The sequence below is a fragment of the Scyliorhinus torazame genome, chromosome 6, assembly GCF_047496885.1.
Source record: "Scyliorhinus torazame isolate Kashiwa2021f chromosome 6, sScyTor2.1, whole genome shotgun sequence".
In the NCBI taxonomy this organism is placed as follows: Eukaryota; Metazoa; Chordata; class Chondrichthyes; order Carcharhiniformes; family Scyliorhinidae; genus Scyliorhinus; species Scyliorhinus torazame.
Genome location: NC_092712.1, coordinates 83,775,126 through 83,796,543, shown reverse-complemented (window position 1 = coordinate 83,796,543; position 21,418 = coordinate 83,775,126). Strand labels below are relative to the sequence as shown.

The window sequence follows — 21,418 nt, the reverse complement described above, 5'->3', positions numbered from 1 at the left end:
ATGAAAAAACCAAGCACTGCACGAAGTACAACAAATGGTAAAGTAGAGACTTCGGCAACAGCATCACCTCCAACAGTCCAAGGTGAACCAGTGTGACCCCAAATCTCCACAGCTGAACCGGTTTGAGGACCAGCCCATTCTTGAGGCGGTCACCCATTAGACTGGACTTATAACGCTGTTCATACGTTCAAAAAGTCAAACACTTCTGTATTATAACCTGTTGTTGTTTATTGTTCCAGATATCGTCTGACCGGACCAATGTTCAAGTTTTTTTTTCTCTCGCATCCAAGTTTTGTTATGGTACAACCTTGTTAGTGTGACGCACCCGACATCGCCCCATGTAAATAGTTACGTCATATACACACGCTGTACACAACACACACACACACTCTTAGATGCACTCACGACACAATTATATTTATAACCACGTAGGCACATATCTTTGTAAAAAGGGGGGATGTCATGATATTCAAACACACACATCATGATAGACACACCAACAGACAAATCAGAACACACAACACCACAACCAATGACAGAAAGATATAAAAGCACAGACACGACCCCCGGTGGTCAGTATTAGCTGCAGAGGAGGACCAGGACAGATCTGCTACCAAACACACTCAGGGAGACAGCACGTGCAGAGTATCCAGAACGAACTGTATTATAAGAGTTAAAATAAAATAGAGTTGTACCACATACAACTGTGTTGGCTCATCTGTGCACCAGATCACCCAACACCACACCGGTTTCGCAGCATTCTGCCGCCAGTGTGGGGCACAAACCATGTTGCCACCAATAGCGGGGTCTTGGAGCATGACTTTCGATTTGGCGCCTGGCGCGAATCTTGATTTTCGGCTGACACCCAATTCTCAGCCCGATCATGATTCACGTTTCTGGCGTCGTGGGGCGGAGAATCCAGGCCAACATTTTATTTAGATCTTTACTTTCTGGTTGGTGCACCTTTAAGTCTGTTTTGTGTCAGCTTAGATAGAACGTGTTCTGCACTGTATGTTCTACACTAAGCACAGAACTAGAGAATTTCAAATCAATAACTTCGCTCCAAACAATGGAAAGGATGTTTTACCTAACCAGTCAATAATTTGACAGTTACAGATGTATAGGCCGGAATTGAGAGACAAAGGGGTGGATTATCCGTTTGAGAGGCTGATGTTGACGCCAGGACTGAATCGGAAGTGTTCCACGTTCCCGATAGGGGTGCGACTGCCGGAGCCATTCAGTTCAGTCAAATTGGCCAGCACTCGCACCAAGTGGAACCAGTGCCATTCCAGTGTGTGATTCACTGAGGTCGGGAATGCCACTGACAAGCTGCAGCTGCATATGTGTACTCCACTTCCCACACACTAATGCCAGCCAGGAAGATGGCATCCCGGAGAGCAGCCCCAAGGTTCGCGGACGCAGAGCTGGAGATATTGCTGGCTGCAATGGGGGAGAGGTGGGAGACCATGTGCTGTATTCTCTGATTTTGGGACTATGTCAGGAGGATCCATGGCTTTTTAAGTGTGAAAAATCGGCAAGGCTCCAGCACCGATCCTCCGACCGGTGAGGGGCTAGCAGCCGCCCCACAGAAAATGCCTTCCTGATATAAACGCCTGGTGAAATGCCGGGTTCATGGCCACTTGCTGACCAGGCCTGCCAGTGGCCCCAGTGCCCCCCTGGATACCCCTCGTCACCCCCAGTCCAGCTACCACCATCCCCAGCCCTCGCCGAGGCCCCTCTCCGGCCAGCAGCTCGATTGTTGGCGGCGCTGGACACAGTCTGCAGCAGTTCCCGACCGCTGAGAGCATGAGCCAACCGCGCGGTCGGGAACTCGGCCCATCGTGGGTGGAGAGTCGGGGGAAGGCATTCAGGTAACGTCCTGAGGCTGTCCCAACAGTGTGTGGCATGCTCCTTGTTGATGCTGTATTGGAGAGGTCGGAGCACCCGAAAACAGTGCCTCCCCCGATTTTATTGTGAAAAGGGATTCTCTGCCCGATCGCCGATTACAAAATCCCGCCCCCTGTTCCCCAAGGTTGGAAGGAGGCTCCCACCCGCCGATGTCAACTGGACCTGGGCGAAGGTGGCAGAGGCCTTGAGTGCCCTGGGCCCGAGCGCGATGACCGGACTGCAGTGCCGTAGGAAGCTGCACGACCTCCTCAGAGCAGCCCAGGTGAGTCACCAGCCTCATGCCACTGGCACCACCCCCGTCCCACACACATCACTGTACCACACCACCCTCCTCACTCCCCAAACACCACACCGGCCCCCACCAGGCGGACCGGTAAGCAATGCTGGGTGAGGACGGACAACCCCCCCAGGCCAGCCAGGATGAGGCACCATCACCACTCTCCTGGCACCACCTCGGTCCCACACTCTCGTAAGCCACCCCCACCCTCCCAGAGGAACTCCACCCTGCACATGCCAAAACCCATACCACCCGCCATGACCGGGCGCCCTGCACATATATGCTACTAGCTACGAATCCCCTGTACTGCTAGAATTGCCAGGAGCAGAAGATGACCGGAGGGGTCCACCGGGCCTGCGGACCCTCACCGTAGCAGAGCAGAGGGCAATGGACCAGGTTGGTGGGTGTGAAAGCAGGCAGTCGCAGAAGTCGGTATGGGACAGCCAAGTCAGCCCCAATGCGTAGCGATATCCCTGCGGCATGTGAGACACCCCTCCCCCCATACCACGCCTACCCGTGATCTTACCATGTGTCCTGTCTTGTGTCTTGCAGGGTCACCTCCGACGAGATGGGATCGGCTGGCGTACCTCACCCCCAGCCAAAACACCGCAACACCCGGAGCACCAATCCGGGAATGACACCGACCTCTCGTCACGTCAGTAACCAACACCCTCCACCATCCCAGAGACTCTCATCTTGTTGTGTCATTATACTGAAGAGGCTTCTGGGACACTCACTGGTGTGCACTACACACATGTTGCGGTACATCAGGTAGAGGTAGGAATTCCCGGGCGGACGGTCGGAGGGGGGCCCCCCCCTCCAGGGAACAGCTGCCATCCAGACAGGCCTCGGGCTTCTGGAAAGGGATGTCCCATTAATGTTGGAGATGCAGGCACAGTGCAGGGGACTAGATGAGGGGCAATCAGCAACCATCTAGCACCTGCAGGTGCAGTTGGAGGTGACCAACTGAGGTGCTCCCGACAATGTGAGCTACCCAGGTCAACACTGCGTGGGTGGCGTCCGCAGTAGAAGCTTTGGGTGCGAGAATCACAGCCATGGGTCAGAATGGCCAAAGCCTACGGCACAACGTGCAGGCAGAGGCTGAGGCAGAGGACAGGGCAGCCATGTCACAGGTGACTATGTACCAGCACCACATGGACATTGCTGTGGAGCTCCAGAATGTGGCCCTGTCATAACAGGTCATGGCTGCAGGTGTTATGAGTATTTTCTTGGCGCTGGCTGACCTGAACCAGTCACTGAGTGATGTGGCATGGTCCCAGAGGGATGTGGCACGGTCCCAGAGGGACGTGGCACGGTCCCAGAGGGACATGGCACAGTCCCTGTGATCCAAGGCTGTGAGCATTGAGGCCCTGGTCGAGACGAGAGCGGGCTTCCAGGTCTGAAGCACCAGGTGACGATGGATCCCCAGGAGCTTGCTTTGGCCAAAGAACCTGTCCCAAGGAGTAGCCCGGGAGCCATCGGGCATCCCGAGTGAGGAGGGGGTGATGGAGTCCGTGCCGGAGACCTGCAGGAGAGGTGCTGAATTCCTTCCCCCCACTTGTCCCTGGCGTATCAGATGGGCAGCGGGCAGAACAGGGTGGCATCACGCCACCTGTAATACCTGGAAGATTGCCAGGCCCATCCAGGCCTGGTCGCTCCAGAAGACGGCCGCCAAAGGGGACCGATGTCACGGGGCGGAAAACGTAGCAGGCTGCCTCCACGTCTGATGTACCTGGGAACCCGCCTAAACGGAGCATTAGGACAAAGATTAGACTGATAGATATCAGTTAACCACTCAACGTCTGTCTTTCTAAGAACAGTGCGAGTCTATTTAGCCTCTCCACATAGCTAGCACCCTCCAGACCATGTAACATCCTGGTAGACCTCCTCTGCACCCTCTCCAAAGCCTCCACAACCTTTGGTAGTGTGGCGACCAGAATTGTGTGCAATATTGCAAGTGCGGCCGTACCAAGGTTCTATACAACTGTAGCATGACTTGCCTGTTTTTATACTCGATGCCCCGTCCAATAAAGGCAAGCATTCCGTATGCTTTCTTGACTACCTTGTCCATATGTGTTGCCACCTTCAAAGATCTGTGGACCTACACACCCAGATCTCTCTGACTTTCTATATTCCTAACAGTTTTGCCATTTACGGTATATTTCCTCCTCAGCGTGTTGGACGGCTGGCTCTCCATTCTCACCGGTGGGCCCCTGCTCCTCTGGGACAGGCTCCGGTTTTGCCGAGCAGCTCCTGTTCGTGCATCCTGCCTGCAGGGTGACCGCTGGCTGGTGCTATCTACGCCGGTTTTAAGCTCTGCGGCCCCTGTCCTGCGGCCTTCTGAGAGTGTTCCCCTTGGGTGGGCCATGTGATAACCCGCCAACAGGATGGCACCTGGTTGTGGGGTAGGGCACCTTGTGCCATCGACTGCCGCCAAGTTAGGTGGCATCTGTGTGGGCGTGGCCCACAGATGGGGTCGGGTGAGGAGCTGGGCCCCTGTTGGAACTGTAGCTGCGGTGTGCCAGTGGTCCTGTGTGTGACGCATGGTTGTGCTTGCATGCCCGAGTGGCAGAATTGATGGGGCAGGGGAGCGTCTGTTCTGGGTGCGTGCGGTTCTCCTCCTTCTCCTTCTGCAGTGTGTCAACACCTGCTGGACCATGCCCACCTTGCTGGTGGGGGTCTGGGGTCCACAGGGGGGTGTCGGCACTCATATGGCTGGTGGCACTCTGCCCATTTACGGGACACAGTGGATAGTCGGCGGAGTGCGCAGCCATATGGCTGCTTTTAAGGTCGCGGCAATGGCGATCAGTGCCCGGCCACATAGGTTCCAGACCCACGGCCCATCTCCTAGTCGCCACCCACTAGACCCCCCGGTCCTGGCAGACGCCCCCCGAGCCAGCGGCACAACTGTCAGCCCATTGTTGCACCTTTGGAACCATTTCTTATCTCCTCTCCTAACAGTGGCATGAGGAGGCTCTAATAAAATTGAAGTCAATGGGAATCAGATGGAAAACTCTCCACTGGCCAGAGCCATACCTAGCATGAAGAAGATGGTTATGATTGTTGGGGCCGACTTCCGGGTGCGGCTATGCAGAGCTAGGTCGCATATTCGGAAGCTCCCGCTTGGAACGGACTTTTGGGCTCTTTTACAGGGCCCCCACGGCATTTGTTTGACATTTCCCGGTGTGGGAAGAAGACTGCAGCATTCCTCTGACAGTGTCCCCCAGGAGTGTTGTGTCTTTTGGCTACCAGACCCGGCAAAAACAGTAAAAGATTTGGCTTTGGCTGCAGGTTTAGACAAAAGCCTCTTCCAGCATGCAGGCGGGGGAAGAGCAAGCTTAAAGCTGCAATCTGACTTGACTCTATCAAAGGTGAATTCTAGCAGCAGAGGGAACAACTGTGAAAAGATCTACCAGGGCCATTGAAGAAGCAGGGACGAGGCTTCCAGTGGCGGCCATGGAGGAGTAGGTCACGCATTCGGCAACTCCCGTCTGGAACTGACTCTCAGACCTTTTTCAGGAGTTTCCATAGACTTTTTAAACGGACCAGAAGTGTAATGGCCAAAAGAGCGGCACTGGAGCAATGGGAGAAGCGAGGGAAAGAAAACAAAATGGCGGCGGCCAGAGACAAAGGGGAGCTGCAGGAGCTCATCAAGCGCTGCTTCGAGGAGCAGCGCGAGGAGATGCGCAAGGAGATGTTGGCGCCTATGCTTTCGGCAATTGAAGGACTTGGGTTCACCCAGAAGGTCCACGAAGCTAAGATCCAGGAGGTACAGAAAAGAGTCAGTCAGAACGAGGACGAGCTCGTGGGCCTGGCGGTGAGAGTGGAGCAGAACGAGGCGCTACACAAGAGGTGGGCGGGAAGACTCGAAGACCTGGAGAACAGGTCGAGGAGAAAGAATCTGTGAATCCTGGGTCTCCCTGAGGGAGTGGAGGGGGCTGATGCCGGGGCATACGCGAGCACGATGCTCGAGGCGATGATGGGCACGAAGGCCCCTTCGAGGCCACTGGAGTTGGACGGGGCACATCGGGTGCTGGCGAAGAAGCCCCAGGCAAATGAGCCGCCAAGGGCGATGGTGGTGAGGTTCCACCGGTTCACGGACAGAGAGTGGGTCCTGAGATGGGCCAAGAAGGAGCGGAGCAGTAAGTGGGACAATGCAGAGATCCGAATATACCCGGACTGGAGCACGGAGGTTGCAAAGCGGAGAGCGGGTTTCAACCGGGCCAAAGCGGCGTTGTACCGGAAAGAAGTGAAATTCGGAATGCTGCAGCCAGCGCGACTGTGGGTCACATACAAGGACCAACACTATTACTTCGAAACGCCTGAAGAGGCGTGGACCTTTGTACAAGCCGAAAAGTTGGACTCTAACTGAGGGTTTGTGAGGGTGGGGGGGATGTTTGAGGTTTGATGTGTGATGGTTGTTGTATATAGGGGGTCAATCACGCGCAGGAAATGTTACATGGGCTGGGGGGAGAGAGACAGGAGCTGCGCCAGAGGGGGCGGAGCGGGCTTTGGAAAGCGCGGGGTGTTTTCCCGCGCGCGGGAAGAAAGGCGGGAAGGGGAACGAAGGAATGCATATGGATTGGGAGACTCCCACGTGGGGAGGTCAATGGGACAGCGGGTGAAGCCGGGGTCAGCAGGCGTCAGCTGACTTACGGGAGTGACATGGGGGAGCAAAAAAGCTAGACAGGGGTCTAGCGGGGGAGAGGGGAGGGGGGGGAAAAGGGTTGCTGCTGCACTGGCCGAAGGGGAATGGGACACAGAAGAGAGGGTCGGGACAGGGATCCCCCCTCTGGGGGACTGGAGGGTGAGGGAGGCGTGGACACGGGACTGGCCCAGAAAAGGAGATGGCTAGTCGGCGGGGCGTGGGGGGGGGGGGGGGGGGTGAGAGCCCCTCCAATCCGGCTGATAACGTGGAATGTGAGGGGCCTGAATGGGCCGGTGAAGAGGGCTTGAGTGTTCACGCACTTAAAGGGACTGAAGGCGGACTTGGCCATGCTCCAAGAGACACACCTGAAGGTGGCGGACCAGGTCAGGCTAAGAAAGGGATGGGTAGGACAGGTATTCCACTCGGGACTGGACGCGAAGAATAGAGGGGTGGCAATATTGGTGGGAATGCGGGTGTCATTTGAGGCCAAGACTATTGTAGCGGACAATGGAGGGCGATATGTAATGGTGAGCGGTAGGCTGCAAGGGATGTGGGTGGTGTTGGTAAACGTATACGCCCCGAACTGGGATGATGCAGCATTCATGAAGCGCATGTTGGGGTGCATTCCGGACCTGGAGATAGGAGGCCTGATAATGGGAGGGGACTTCAATACAGTGTTGGATCCAGCACTAGACCGCTCCAAATCAAGGACTGGAAAGAGGCCGGCAGTGGCCAAGGTACTTAGGGGGTTTATGGATCAGATGGGGGGAGTGGACCCATGGCGGTTTGCAAGGCCGCAGGCCAGGGAATTTTCTTTCTTCTCCCATGTACACAAAGCCTACTCCCGGATAGATTTCTTTGTTCTGGGTAGGGCGCTCATCCCGAGGGTGGAGGGGACGGAGTATTCGGCTATAGCCGTTTCGGACCATGCCCCACACTGGGTGGAACTGGAGCTGGGAGAGGAGAGGGACCAACGCCCGTTGTGGCGGCTGGATGTGGGACTGCTGGCGGACGAGGTGGTGTGTGGGAAGGTGAGGGGGTGTATCGAAAGGTACTTGGGAGGCCAACGACAACGGGGAGGTGCGGGTGGGGGTGGTATGGGAGGCGTTGAAGGCGGTGATCAGGGGAGAGCTCATTTCCATTAGGGCTCATAGGGAGAAGACAGAGGGTATGGAAAGGGAGAGGTTAGTGGGGGAGATTTTGAGAGTGGATAGGAGATACGCAGAGGCCCCGGAGGAAAGATTAGAACATAGAACATAGAACGATACAGCGCAGTACAGGCCCTTCGGCCCACGATGTTGCACCGAAACAAAAGCCATCTAACCTACACTATGTCATTATCATCCATATGTTTATCCAATAAACTCTTAAATGCCCTCAATGTTGGCGAGTTCACTACTGTTGCAGGTAGGGCATTCCACGGCCTCACTACTCTTTGCGTAAAGAACCTACCTCTGACCTATATCTATTACCCCTCAGTTTAAAGCTATGTCCCCTCATGCCAGCCATTTCCATCCGCGGGAGAAGGCTCTCACTGTCCACCCTATCTAACCCCCTGATCATTTTGTATGCCTCTATTAAGTCTCCCCTTAACCTTCTTCTCTCCAACGAAAACAACCTCAAGTCCATCAGCCTTTCCTCATAAGATTACTTGGGGAAAGACGACGGCTCCAGACGGAGTTTGACCTGTTGACCACAGGGATGGCGGAAGCACAGTGGAGGAAAGTGCAGGGGGCGACCTACAAGTATGGGGAAAAGGCTAGTCGGATGCTGGCACACCAGCTCCGTAAGAGGATGGCAGCGAGGGAAATAGGGGGAGTCAAAGATGGAAGGGGAGCCACGAGTGCGACGAAAATAAACGAGGTATTCAAGGCCTTTTATGAAGAGCTGTACAGATCCCAGCCCCCAGCGGGGGAAGAGGGGATGAGACGATTCCTAGATCAGCTGAGATTCCCGAGGGTGGAGGAGCAAGAGGTGGCTGGTTTGGGGGCACCAATTGGGTTGGAGGAGCTGAGTAAGGGTTTGGGGAGAATGCAGGCGGGGAAGGTCCCGGGACTGGACGGATTCCCGGTGGAGTTCTACAGGAAGTACGCAGACCTGTTGGCCCCGCTACCGGTGAGGACATTTAATGAGGCAAGAGAGGAGGGGACCCTGCCCCCGACAATGTCGGAAGCGACAATTTCTTTGATCCTAAAGCGGGACAAGAACCCACTGCAATGTGGATCGTACAGGCCGATCTCGCTCCTCAATGTGGATGCAAAGTTGCTGGCAAAAGTGCTGGCCACGAGGATCGAGGACTGTGTCCGGGGGTAATCCACGAGGACCAGATGGGATTTGTAAAGGGCAGGCAACTAAACACCAATGTGCGGCGGCTCTTAAATTTGATAATGATGGCATCGGAGGGAGAGGCGGAGATAGTGGCAGCTATGGACGCGGAGAAGGCCTTTGACCGAGTAGAGTGGGAGTACCTCTGGGAGGTGCTGCACAGGTTTGGGTTCGGGGTAGGGTTTATCAATTGGGTTAAGCTCCTTTACAGAGCCCCGATGGCAAGTGTAGTGACGAACCGGCGGAGGTCGGAGTACTTTCGACTGTACCGAGGGACGAGGCAGGGGTGCCCCCTGTCCCCCCTGTTGTTCGCATTGGCGATCAAACCATTGGCCATGTCATTGAGGGAGTCTAATAAATGGAAGGGGGTGGTCCGAGGGGGAGAAGAGCATCGGTGTCGCTATATGCGGATGACCTGTTGTTGTACGTGGCGGATCCAATGGAGGGGATGGTGGAGGTAATGCAGACTCTAAGGGAGTTTGGGGAGTTTTCGGGCTATAAGCTCAATGTAGGGACGAGTGAGCTCTTTGTATTACAGGCGGGGGACCAAGAAAGAGGGATAGGGGACCTACCGCTGAGGAGGGCGGAGGGGAGCTTTCGGTATCTGGGGACCCAGATAGCCAGGAGTTGGGGGACCCTACATGAACTGAATCTGACGAGGTTGGTGGAGCAAATGGAGGAGGATTTCAAAAGATGGGACATGTTACCGCTCTCGCTGGCGGGTAGAGTGCAGTCGGTCAAAATGGTGGTCCTTCCGAGGTTTCTGTTTGTGTTTCAGTGCCTTCCCATCGTGATCACTAATGCCTTTTTTAAGAGAGTAGGCAGGAGTATTATGGGGTTTGTGTGGGCGAATAAGACCCCGAGAGTAAGGAGAGGGTTCCTGGAACACAGTAGGGACCGAGGAGGGTTGGCGCTGCCAAACCTGGGGAGCTACTACTGGGCAGCAAATGTGGCGATGATCCGCAAGTGGGTTTTGGAGGGAGAGGGGGCGCCATGGAAGAGGTTGGAGATGGCGTCCTGTAAAGGAACGAGCCTGGGGGCGTTGGTGACGGCACCGCTGCCGCTCTCGCCGACAAAGTATACCACGAGCCCGGTGATGGCCGCAACGCTAAGGATCTGGGGCCAGTGGAGACGGCACCGGGGTGCAATGGGAGCATCGGTGTGGTCGCCGATCAGGGGTAACTACCGGTTTGTCCCGGGGAAGATGGATGGGGGGATTCCAGAGCTGGCATCGGGTGGGGATTGGAAGAATGGGGGACCTGTTCATCGACGGGACGTTTGCAAGCCTAGGGGCACTGGAGGAGAAGTTCGAGTTACCCCCGGGAAATGCCTTTAGATATATGCAGGTGAGGACTTTTGTGAGGCGACAGGTGAGGGAATTCCCGTTGCTCCCGGCACAAGAAGTTCAAGATAGGGTGATCTCGGGTGTATGGGTCGGGGAGGGGAAGGTGTCGGAAATATACCAGGAGTTGAAAGAAGAGGGGGAAGCGCTGGTAGAAGAGTTGAAGGGTAAATGGGAGGAGGAGCTGGGGGAGGAGATCGAGGAAGGTCTGTGGGCTGATGCCCTAGGTAGGGTTAATTCCTCCTCCTCGTGTGCCAGGCTCAGCCTGATACAATTTAAGGTGGTCCACAGAGCGCACTTGACGGGGGCGAGGTTGAGTAGGTCTTTGGGGTAGAGGACAGATGTGGAAGATGCTCAGGGAGCCCAGCGAACCATGTCCATATGTTTTGGTCATGCCCGGCACTGGAGGGGTTCTGGAGAGGAGTAGCGGGAGCAATATCTCAGGTGGTGAAAGTCCGGGTCAAGCCAAGCTGGGGGCTAGCAATATTTGGAGTAGTGGACGAACCGGGTGTGCAGGAGGCGAAAGAGGCCGGCATTCTGGCCTTTGCGTCCCTAGTAGCCCGGCGAAGGATCTTGCTAATGTGGAAGGAGGCGAAGCCCCCCAGCCTGGAGGCCTGGATAAATGATATGGCTGGGTTCATAAAGCTGGAGAGGATTAAGTTCGCCTTGAGAGGGTCTGCGCAGGGGTTTTACAGGCGGTGGCAACCGTTCCTAGACTATCTCGCGGAGCGTTAGAGGAAGGTCGGTCAGCAGCAGCAGCAACCTTGGGGGGACGTGGGGACGGGACGGGACGTCCTGGGAGGGGGGGGGGGGGGGGTGGGGGGGGGGGGGGGGGGAAGAGGGGGGACTGCCTGGGAGGGTGGATGAGCATGAAGGGTTGGGGAAACTGGCACGCAAGGGTGAGGGCCAGTGTACAAAGCTGTGTAAATATATCATTTTGCCATGTATATATCTTGCTCTGCGCGATTTCTCATTTTGTTTTGTTACGGGGGGAGGGGGGGTTGTTATTGTTTGTAAGGGAGAAAAATTGTGTTAAATATATATATTTTTAAAAATGATTGTTGGGGCCAATTATCCTAGATTCAGTACATCCCAGTAGGCAGACCTTAGAGTAAGGACCAAGGCCAAGCCATTTTCAGCTGCTTCTTCTGTCGAACACGAGGTCAGAAGTTGCAATTTTTTGTGGATGAACAAAAGATTGCCAGTCCCTTAACTGGGCTGCATCAAAACCTTGGGAGTCTGGTCCAGGCTCATAATTTAAGTTAATAACCTTTATTGTCGCAAGTAGGCTTACATTAACACTGCAATGAAGTTGCTATGAAAAGCCCCTAGTCACCACATTCTGGCGCCTGTTCGTGTATACTGAAGGAGAATTCAGAATGTCCAAATTATCTAACAGCATGTCCTTCGGGGCTTGTGAGAAGAAACCGGAGCACCTGGAGGAAATCCATGCAGACACAGGGAGAACGTGTAGACTCCGCATAGACAGTGACCCAAGCCATGAATTGAACCTGGGACCCTGGAACTGCAAAGCAGCAGTGCTAACCACTGTGCAACCGTGCCACCCATTCCGAGAGGGATTCCCAGCACATCATAAATGATATGCTGGGGAACTCAGAAGTTATGGGCCATTATTTCTAAAGGGGGGGGGGGGGGGAATCCCATGAATGTTATAAATTGTATGAGAGAACAAGAGAAGAAAACATAGGGGGAAAAGTTATATCCCTGTATCAGGAAAATAAATTGTGATTTTGCTGCTTGTGAAACCATTCTGTACATCACAATTCAATGCATGCAGTATATAAACAGAATCCTGCCGTCAGACTATGTAACCAACAGCAGGCACATGGAAAGGTCTCCACATGCAAGTTCCCCTCCCATAAACATAAGACATGGGGATTTTCACAGTAACTTCATTGCAGTGTTAATGTAAGCCGACTTGTGACAATAATAAAGATTATTGTCACATCACCATTTCTTCATTGCAGCTGGATGAGAATTATAAAGTGTAAAGAATTGCAAGAATGACTAAAAAAACATTGAGCTCCAAAGTAACTTCTAAAAATAAATGTTGTTGACAAATAATTGGAAGACCTTTCTGATTATGAACAAACTGAGCAAATTCAACTCTTTCTACTTTCATTGTGTCATTGTTTGAGGGTATAAATAACTTTAAGCTATTGTTTAAATGGAGAAAGAGAAGTGTCTCATACTCACGTGGAACTGTTACACCATAGTGCTGGGAGTCACTGATCAACAGTTTCCTTTTCAGCTCATTTAGCCCAACCCCTGAAGGACCTACAAATGCAAGAAGAGAATTAGAAAAAAAACCTCAAACGATAACCATATAAATATTCCCTCCATTAAACCCAAATTTTTCATTCAAATTCATACTAAAACAGTTGTAAACAGCCCAATGCCAGTAATATCTGGTTTACGATAGTGTGACAATCAACCAAACATTGAGTGCCAAATGCATTTGTTGGATATATACAGGCTTAAACCCTGGGCGGTACGGTGGCCCCATTTTACTGCCTCACAGCTCCAGGGACCCGGGTTCAATTCCAACCTTGGGTGACTGTGTGTGTGGAATTTGCACTTTCTCCACGTATCTGTGTGGGTTTCCTCCGGGTGCACCGGTTTCCTCCCACAGTCCAAAGGTGTGCAGGTTAGGTGGATTGGCCATGCTACATTGCCCTTAGTGTCCAAAAGGTTAGGTGGGGTTAGTGGGATAGGGTGGAGGCGTGGGCTTAAGTAGGGTGCAGAATCAATGGGCCGAATGGGCTCCTTCTGCATTGTATGGATTCTGATGCAGTATGACCAAGATCCCTGACTTACAGGATTTTCCTTCACAGGCAAAAATAACATCTTACATTTCAATGTAAAAATTTAAATGATTATCCTTCCACACCTTGGTTTACAACCCTCACAACCACCCCCACACTCCAGCCATCTGCTTGGCTATAACAGCTCATATACTATCAATTCCAGAAGTGGATTATTCTACACAGTCAATAAATGTATCAAACACTTTATTTTAAAAAAAACACATCCCAAGGCCAACACCTTGCTGAAAGCCCTGACAGCACTTTCCAAAGATTTAAGCTGTTTGAGGCTCCTGGGCTATGTGCAAAATAATCTTCAGTAAAAGCTTGCCAGACAGTTTGACTGTTCCTTCCATCATTCTTATAATATTCACCTGGCCCTTAAAAATGTATTACAACTTCAATCCCAAAGGGCCATCAAAAAATATAAGTATTAGATGGTTCCTGGTGTTCTTGCATTCTGGGTAAAATGTAATACAAAATGCAAAAACATGTAGTCAGCAATTTAAATGTTTTGAAATATTTACAAAGGAGTAACGACAATGATTCAAAATGAAGGGCTTCCTTGAAAATGTTGATGTTTTTCAGACAATAACTAATTTGCGCATTTTAATCATCATCTGTTTTAATTTCAGCTTCTAATACTCAGAAACAGAGGAAAGCACAGAATTGGAAAAGATTCGGCTCTGCATCTGGCTGGTCCCAAACTAGTACCTTTCAAATCCCCAAATCCCTCAAATATCTGTCTGATCCTTACTTATTTCCATAGGATCTTTTTCCACTACCTCCCTGGGTCGTCCATTCCATTCCACTACCCTTTGGGTAATGTAGTTAAATCTAAATTGACTATGAACTTCCCTCTTCTAAGCTTGAGCCTAAAGATCTTGTTCCATTTCCATGCTGTTACAATTGAGAAACAATGTTGTTTCTACCCCAAATGAACCATCATAATGTACATTTTCAGAAAAAGCTGTTCTGGAAGAGAGTGATTTTCCCAGACAGTACCATGTTGGTTACCCATAATCAAATCAAAGGTGATTTCATTGCACATGTGCAATCTGGATTCTTGGTGTTGACAATTGTTTTAGATCTTTGTTAGTTTTAGAAGAGAGAATTTTTATGAATCAATACAAATATTTAAGTACTCAGTTAAGGCATCAGCGAGGTTGTAATGTTGGCTAAGGTAATAGAAAAGCTGCAAGGAAGAGGTAACTTTGTTACCACTGGTAAGGCAGACTACACAGCAAATCAATCCTTCTACTTTAAGAATCCCAAATGGGCTGGAGTACACATTTACTTTCTTTAGTAATGGTATGCAGACATAAGATAGTTTGTGTTATGCAATTTTCATCATATTAAATACACTGCACATTGTCTAAAAAATAGCAAGACAAGTTTCCGAACTGAACCAAACGTTACCTCATCTTGGTCCACCTAAAACGATTAATGGAAGTACATGTGCTTAAGACACGGAGATTTGGTCTGGATCACAAGGCAGTTTTGTATGATTCCCACTAGGGCACTAGCAGATACTGAGCAGTCAGATGCAACTTCTATTTAAAAGACAAGCAACTAGACTGCTGAAGAGAACAACTTAGACCGTCAAATCCAGGTAAATATCTTATGGTAGAATCAAATTCATAACACCTGCCTTCCTCCCTCGTGAACTGATCTTGCACAGCACATCACCCAAATCCTTGCAAAGATCTTGAAAGTCACAGCATTTCCATAGTCCAAGTGTGTAATCTTTAGACCTCCATCCTTTAAATTTATGTTGATTCTCTTCCATCATAGCATATCTGCCTAGCTGTATTTTTATCCCTCTCTAGGTAACTTCAAAAGTTATCAAAACAAATGTTTATTGGGATGTAATTTTTTTGGATCGTAACTACTTCCCTTTGTAAACATAGGTGCCATGTTAATTTTCTAACTCTGGGACACTACTTCTATTGCTATCTTGGAGGGTCAAGGATATCACCAATTCACTCACCTCGTCTTTAAATAGGGCTGCACTAAACTCGAAAGCAAAATACTGTGCATGCTTGAAATCAGAAATAAAACAGAAAATGCCAGAAATACTCAGTAGCTCTAGCAGCATCTGTGGGGAGCGAAACAGTGCTGATGGGCTGAATTTTATAGGGATCTATATTAGTCGCCCCCGCAGAAGTAATGTTGGATGTCAGCCAACCCACATTAAACAAGGTCATCCTGCCGCAATAACATGCTCTGGGCCGCATGAACGAGGTGAGAGCAGGACGTCCACCCCCTCAGTGTGAGTAGGTCCTGCCCTTGAAAGCTGCAGACCAAACTCTATCGGCCCCAGCAGCACCAGAACTCAGTTGTGGGTACTGCTTGGACTGCAAGCTGGCCCAAGTTGAACAGGACATGGCTTCTGGATCCAGGCAGGTCCTTGATTTTGGATGGTGAAGGATTGAGGAGCCCAGGGGGAGAGAGTTTTGGAGGCCAGGCCGGGAGGCATAAAATCTGGGTAAAGTGGGGGATAACATCTTTTGGGGAAGTATGCTTAAAACATTGGCTACCCGCACCCTGCCAAACTGTAAACAAAAAAATAGTAGGGACAGGACAAGGGACGTTAAAAGGTTTTGTACCTGAACGCAAGGAGCATTTGAAATAAAATGGATGAATTAGTTGCGCAGATAGATGTAAAGGATATGATACAGTTGGGATTACGGAGCCATGGCTCCAAGGTGACCAAGGATGGTAACTGAACATTAAGGGCTATTCCGTTTTTAGGAAGGACAGACAAAAGGAAAAGATGGTGGAGTTGCATTGTTGATTAAAGAAGATATTGATACAATTGCTGAGGAAAGATATTAGTACAGATGATGAATCTGTCTGGGTCGAGATAAAAACCATCAAGGGGCAAAAGGCATTCATGGGGCGGTATACAGACCACAAAACTGCAGTGGTGTCGTGTGAGAGTACCTTTAAGAAATGGGTGTTTATTAAATAGCTGCAGCGGATGTACCGTTAAGAAATGGGTATTTATCGAATAGCTGCAGTGATGTCAGTGTGTGGGTGGAGCTGGGCTGGCTGTCTTTCACTTTCGCTTTGAACAAAAGCTGGTGTGTGTCTGTGGGTTTTTAGTTTCGTTTTGAGAGCTGAATAGCTGCAGGAAAAGCAAGCAGCTGTATAAGGATCTCTCTGCAATCTAAAGACTGTCTCCAGATCATTTGGGTGATTTCAAAGTGATAACTGTTCTCACTAGAGAACTTAAACCTGATCTCCGTGTTAAAAAGGGTATTTTGTCTTATGGATGTAGCAAGGAAAGATTAAGGGTTACTTATAGAATATTGTATCTGTGGGGATAATTGGTGTTGATAGTTGTTAAGATGTTTACTGTAGGTTTATAAAATGTTAACTGGTTTCATAAATAAACATTGTTTTAATTTAAAAGTACTTTAACTCTCTGTTGCACCACACCTGTAAAGTAGGCCCGTGTGCTCCCCATAACTCCAATCTATTAAAAGTTGAGGGTCAGGTGAACTCCATAATGCACTAGGGAGGAGAAGGCCAGGATACTGGCCTCCCTCCCCCCCCCTTGGCCCCCGGATCTTCCGATACCCCAAATATTGCCAGTTCTGGACTTAGAGTTACCCTTCCTTCCAGGACTTCTGACATAACGTCCGCGAATCCCTGCCAGAATCCCCTCAATTTTGGACATGCCCAAAACATATGTACATGGTTCGCCGGGCTACTCCCACAACGCCCACATCTGTCCTCCACCTCCTCAAAGAACCTGCTCATCCGGGCTGCCGTCATGTGGGGCCTGTGGACCACCTTGAACTGGATCAAGCTAAGTCTGGCACAAGACGAGGATGAATTGACTCTCTTCAAGGTTTTTTCCACAGTTCAATTTCCAGCTCTCCTCTTCACCTATCTGATCAGGGCCCCTTCCACTCCATCAACTCCATGTATATCTCCGAAACCCTCCCTTTTCCAACGCCTTTTTCTGACATCACCTTGTCCTGTAGTCCCCTCGGGGGAGGCAAGGAAAGCTTGGAACCTGCCTCCGTACAAGGTCCCGCATCTGAAGGTACCGAAACCCGTTCCCACCCGGCAACTCAAACTCCTCCTCTAGTACCTCCAAGGTCTGAAAGCCCTCCTGGATGAATCGGTCCCCAAATCTCTCAATCCCCTGCCATCTCTTAAAGCCCACATCCAGCCCCCCTGGGGCAAACCGGTGGTTGTCACAAATCGGTGACCACACTGATGCCCCCTCCAATCTCATGTGTTGCCTCCATTGCCTCCACACCCTTAGGGCTGCCACCACCACAGGGCTTGTAGAGTACCGAGCCAGCGAGAACGGCAGAGGCGCCATTAGCAAAGCCTCCAAACTCTTATCTTGCAGGATGCTGCCTCCACTTGCTCCCAAACCGCCACGTCCCACACTACCTACTTCCTGACCATCGATATGTTGGCTGCCCAGTAATAGTTAATAAAGCTCGGGAGGGCCAAGCCCCCTCTCCGCGACCCCGTTCCAGGAGTGCCTTCTTTACTCTCGGGGTTTTACCCGCCCACACAAAACCCAAGATCACCGCATTCATTTTCCTGAAAAAAGCCATTGGGACAAAAATCAGAAGACATTGAAAAAAGAGCAGTCTCGGAAGGACTGTCATCTTCACCGTCTGGACGCTCCCCGCCAGCGGGAGCATGGCCCATCTGCGGAAGTCCCTTTTCATTTGATCGACCGCTTTGCCCAGATTTAACTTCTGAGCTACCCCCAATCCTTAGCCACTTGAATCCCCAGATATCTAAAACTCCTCTCAGCCACTTTAAAAGGTAACTCCCTCAGTCTCCTTTCCTGTCCCCATGCCTGGATCACAAACATCTTGCTCTTTCCCATATTTAACTTCTAACCTGAAAATCGCCCAAATTCTCCTAGTATCTCCATGATTTCGGCCACCCCCAACCGGGTCTGTGACACAGAGCAGCAAGCCGTCCGCATAGAGTGAGACCCTGTGCTCCACCACCGCCCCCCCCCCCCCCACCCCCACTATCCCCCGCCAGGCATTCAATGATCTAGGGGCCATTGCTAAAGGCTCTATGGCCAGGGCAAACAGTAATGGGGAGAGCGGGCATCCCTGCCTTGTCCCCCCACAGAGACTAAAGTATTCTGACCGGGCTTGGTTGGTTTTTACATTTGCCACCAGAGCCTGATATAACAGCCGGACACAAACCACAAATCCCTGCCTGAACCCAAACCTGCCTAGGATATCCCATAGGTACTTCCACTCCACCTTCTCGCGTCCATGGCTACTGCCACCATCGTGCCCCTCCGCTGACTTCATTATAACATTAAGAAGCTGTCCAATATTGGACATCAGGTGCCTGCCCTTCACAAAATCCCGTCTGATCATCCCCTGATTACCTCCGAGACACAATCCTCTATTCGGGTGGCCAAGATCTTTGCCAGCAATTTAGCACACACATTCAAAAGGGAAATTGGCCTGTACGATCCACAGCTCTCCGGGTCCTTGTCTCGCTTTCAGGATGAGAGAGGTTGAAGCCTGTGATAGCATTGGGGGAAGCACTCCTAGCTCCTTGGACTCGTTAAAAGCTTTGACCAGAAGCGGCCCTAGTAGCCCAGAAAACCTTTTACAGAATTCCACTGGGAATTTCACCCCCACAACCAAAAGATGTGCAGGGTAGGTGGATTGGTCACACTAAATTACCCCTTAATTGGAAAAAAATAAATGGGTACACTAAATTTTATAAAAAATAAGGAATTCCACTGGGAATCCATCAGATCCCGGGGCCTTACCCGATTGCATCGCCCCCAATCCATCTATCACCTCCCCGAGCCCAATTGGGCCCCCCAGGACTTCCACCAGCTCTCATATATCTTCGGGAACTCTAGCCTCTCCAGGGGTTGATTCATACCCTCCTCCCCGACCGGGAGTTCTGACTCATATAGTTTATAGAATTCACGGAACACGTCGTTAACCGCCCCTGGGTCCATCACTACACCTTCCCCCTCATATCCTTTATTTTCCCTATTTCTCTTGCTGCCTCCTGCTTCTTCAGCTGATGTGCCAGCATCCTGCTAGCCTTCTCCCTATATTCATATATTGCCCCTTTTACCCTCCTCAGCTGTCCCGCCGCCTTACCTGGGGAAAGGAGCCCAAATTCCATTTGGAGTCTCTGATGCCCTTTAGGAGCTCCTCATTCGGAGACTCTGCATATCTCCTGTCCACCTGAAAGATTTCTCCTACCAACCTGTCCAGCTCCGCCTGTTCAGTCTTCTCCCTATCGGCCCGAATCGAAATACATTCCCCTCTAATAACCGCCTTCAATGCCTCCCACACCACTCCAGCCGCGGTCTCTCCCATGTCATTGTTTTTTATATACCCTCGAATGGCCTCCCTCACAGATCTCGTCGTCCGCTAACAGCCCTGCATCTAATCTCCACTGCGGGCGCTGGGACTTTCCTGTGCTTACCCGCAGGTCTATCCAATGTGGCGCATGGTCTGACACCACAATTGCTGAGTACTCAGTGTCCTCCAAACCCCGCCAACAGTGTGCTGGGATCCATTATCAAGGATTTCACTGCACAGCATTTGGAAGTAGTGGTGTAATCAGACAAAGTCAGCATGGATTTACGAAAGGAAAATCATGCTTGACAAATCTACTTGAATTCTTTGAAGATGTAACCAGTAGAATCGACCAGGGAGAACCGGCGGATGTGGTTTATTTAACTTTCAGAAGGCTTTTGACAAGGTCTCACATAGCAGATTAATATGTAAAGTTAAAGCGCATGGGATTACGGGAAGTGTCTTGAGATGAATAGAAAGCTGGTGATCAGGCAGCAAAAAGTTGGAATAAATGGATCTTTTTCTGATTGTCAGGCAGGGATCTGAGCTAGGACCCCAACTGTTCACATTATATATTAATGATTTGGACGAGGGAACTAAATGTATTACCTCCAGATTTGCAGATGATACAAAGTTGAATGAGAGGGTGAGCTGTGAGGAGGATGTCGAGATGCTTCAGCGGGTTTTAGACAAGCTGATTGAGTGGGTACATGCATGTCAGATGCAGTATAATGTGGATAAATATGAGGTCATCCGCTTCTGCAGCAAAAATAGGAATGCAGATTATTATTTGAATGGGTGTTAATGGAGAGAGGTGGATACTTAGCGAGACCTTGGTGTCCCCGTGCATCAATCACTGAAAGTAAACGCGCAGATACATCGGCAGTAAAGAAGGCAAATGGTATGTTGGCCTTCATAGCGAGAGAATTTGAGTATAGGAATAGAGATCCTTTACTGCAATTGTATGGGGCATTGGTGAGGGCACACCTGGAGTATTGTGTGCAGTTTTGGTGTCCTTATCTGAGGTAGGATGTTCTTGCTATGGAGGGAGTGCAGCGAAGGTTTGCCAGGCTAATTCCTGGGATGGCTGTCATATAAAGAGAGATCAAGTCGATTAGGATTATATTCATTGGAATTTAGAAGAGTGAGAGGGGATCTGATAGAAATTTACAAACTAACAAGGTAGATTCAAAAAGAATGTTCCCGATGGTGGGGGAGTCTAGAACAAGGAGTCATAGTTTAAGGATAAGGGGTAAACCGTTTAGGATTGAGGTGAGAAGAAATGTTTTCACCCAGAAAATGGAATTTGCTACCACAGAAAGTAGTTGAGGCTTAAACTTTGTGTAATTTCCAAGAAGGAATTAGATATAACTCTTGGGGCTAAATGGATCAAGGGATATGGGAGAGGCGGGATCAGAAATTGAACTTGATGATCGGCCATGATCATAATGAATGTTGGAGCAGGCTCGAAGGGCCGAATGGCCTCCTCCTGCTTCTATTTTTTATGTTTCTATTCCCATGGTAATAACTGTTTTGTGGCATGGGCAGTGCAACATTCCAGTCAATTGGCTTGGTAACAAGTGCAATCGGCCATGAATAATTTCTTTCAAAAATGGCCTGATTTCTGCACCTGCCCGCTTCGATGAATATGGGGACTAGGTTGAGCGTGGACATGGTGGGCTAGCCACCCATCATATTTTACGTGCCCACTCTCCCTCCATCACTGAAAACATGCCCAGCATGGTGAGGGGCAAGGAG

At 50.6% G+C, this 21,418-nt stretch overlaps 1 protein-coding gene across 6 annotated transcripts in view; it reads right to left on the bottom strand.

The window, feature by feature from the left end:
* The window catches only part of mpp7a (MAGUK p55 scaffold protein 7a), a 758,711-nt gene that overhangs the window by 63,851 nt on the left and 673,442 nt on the right, over positions 1-21,418 (bottom strand). For all 6 annotated transcript variants that reach the window (XM_072508390.1, XM_072508394.1, XM_072508393.1 and 3 more), the window contains one exon: positions 12,718-12,798. In XM_072508390.1, the coding sequence (XP_072364491.1) occupies positions 12,718-12,798 (81 nt within the window). The remainder of the gene's footprint in view (positions 1-12,717; positions 12,799-21,418) is intronic.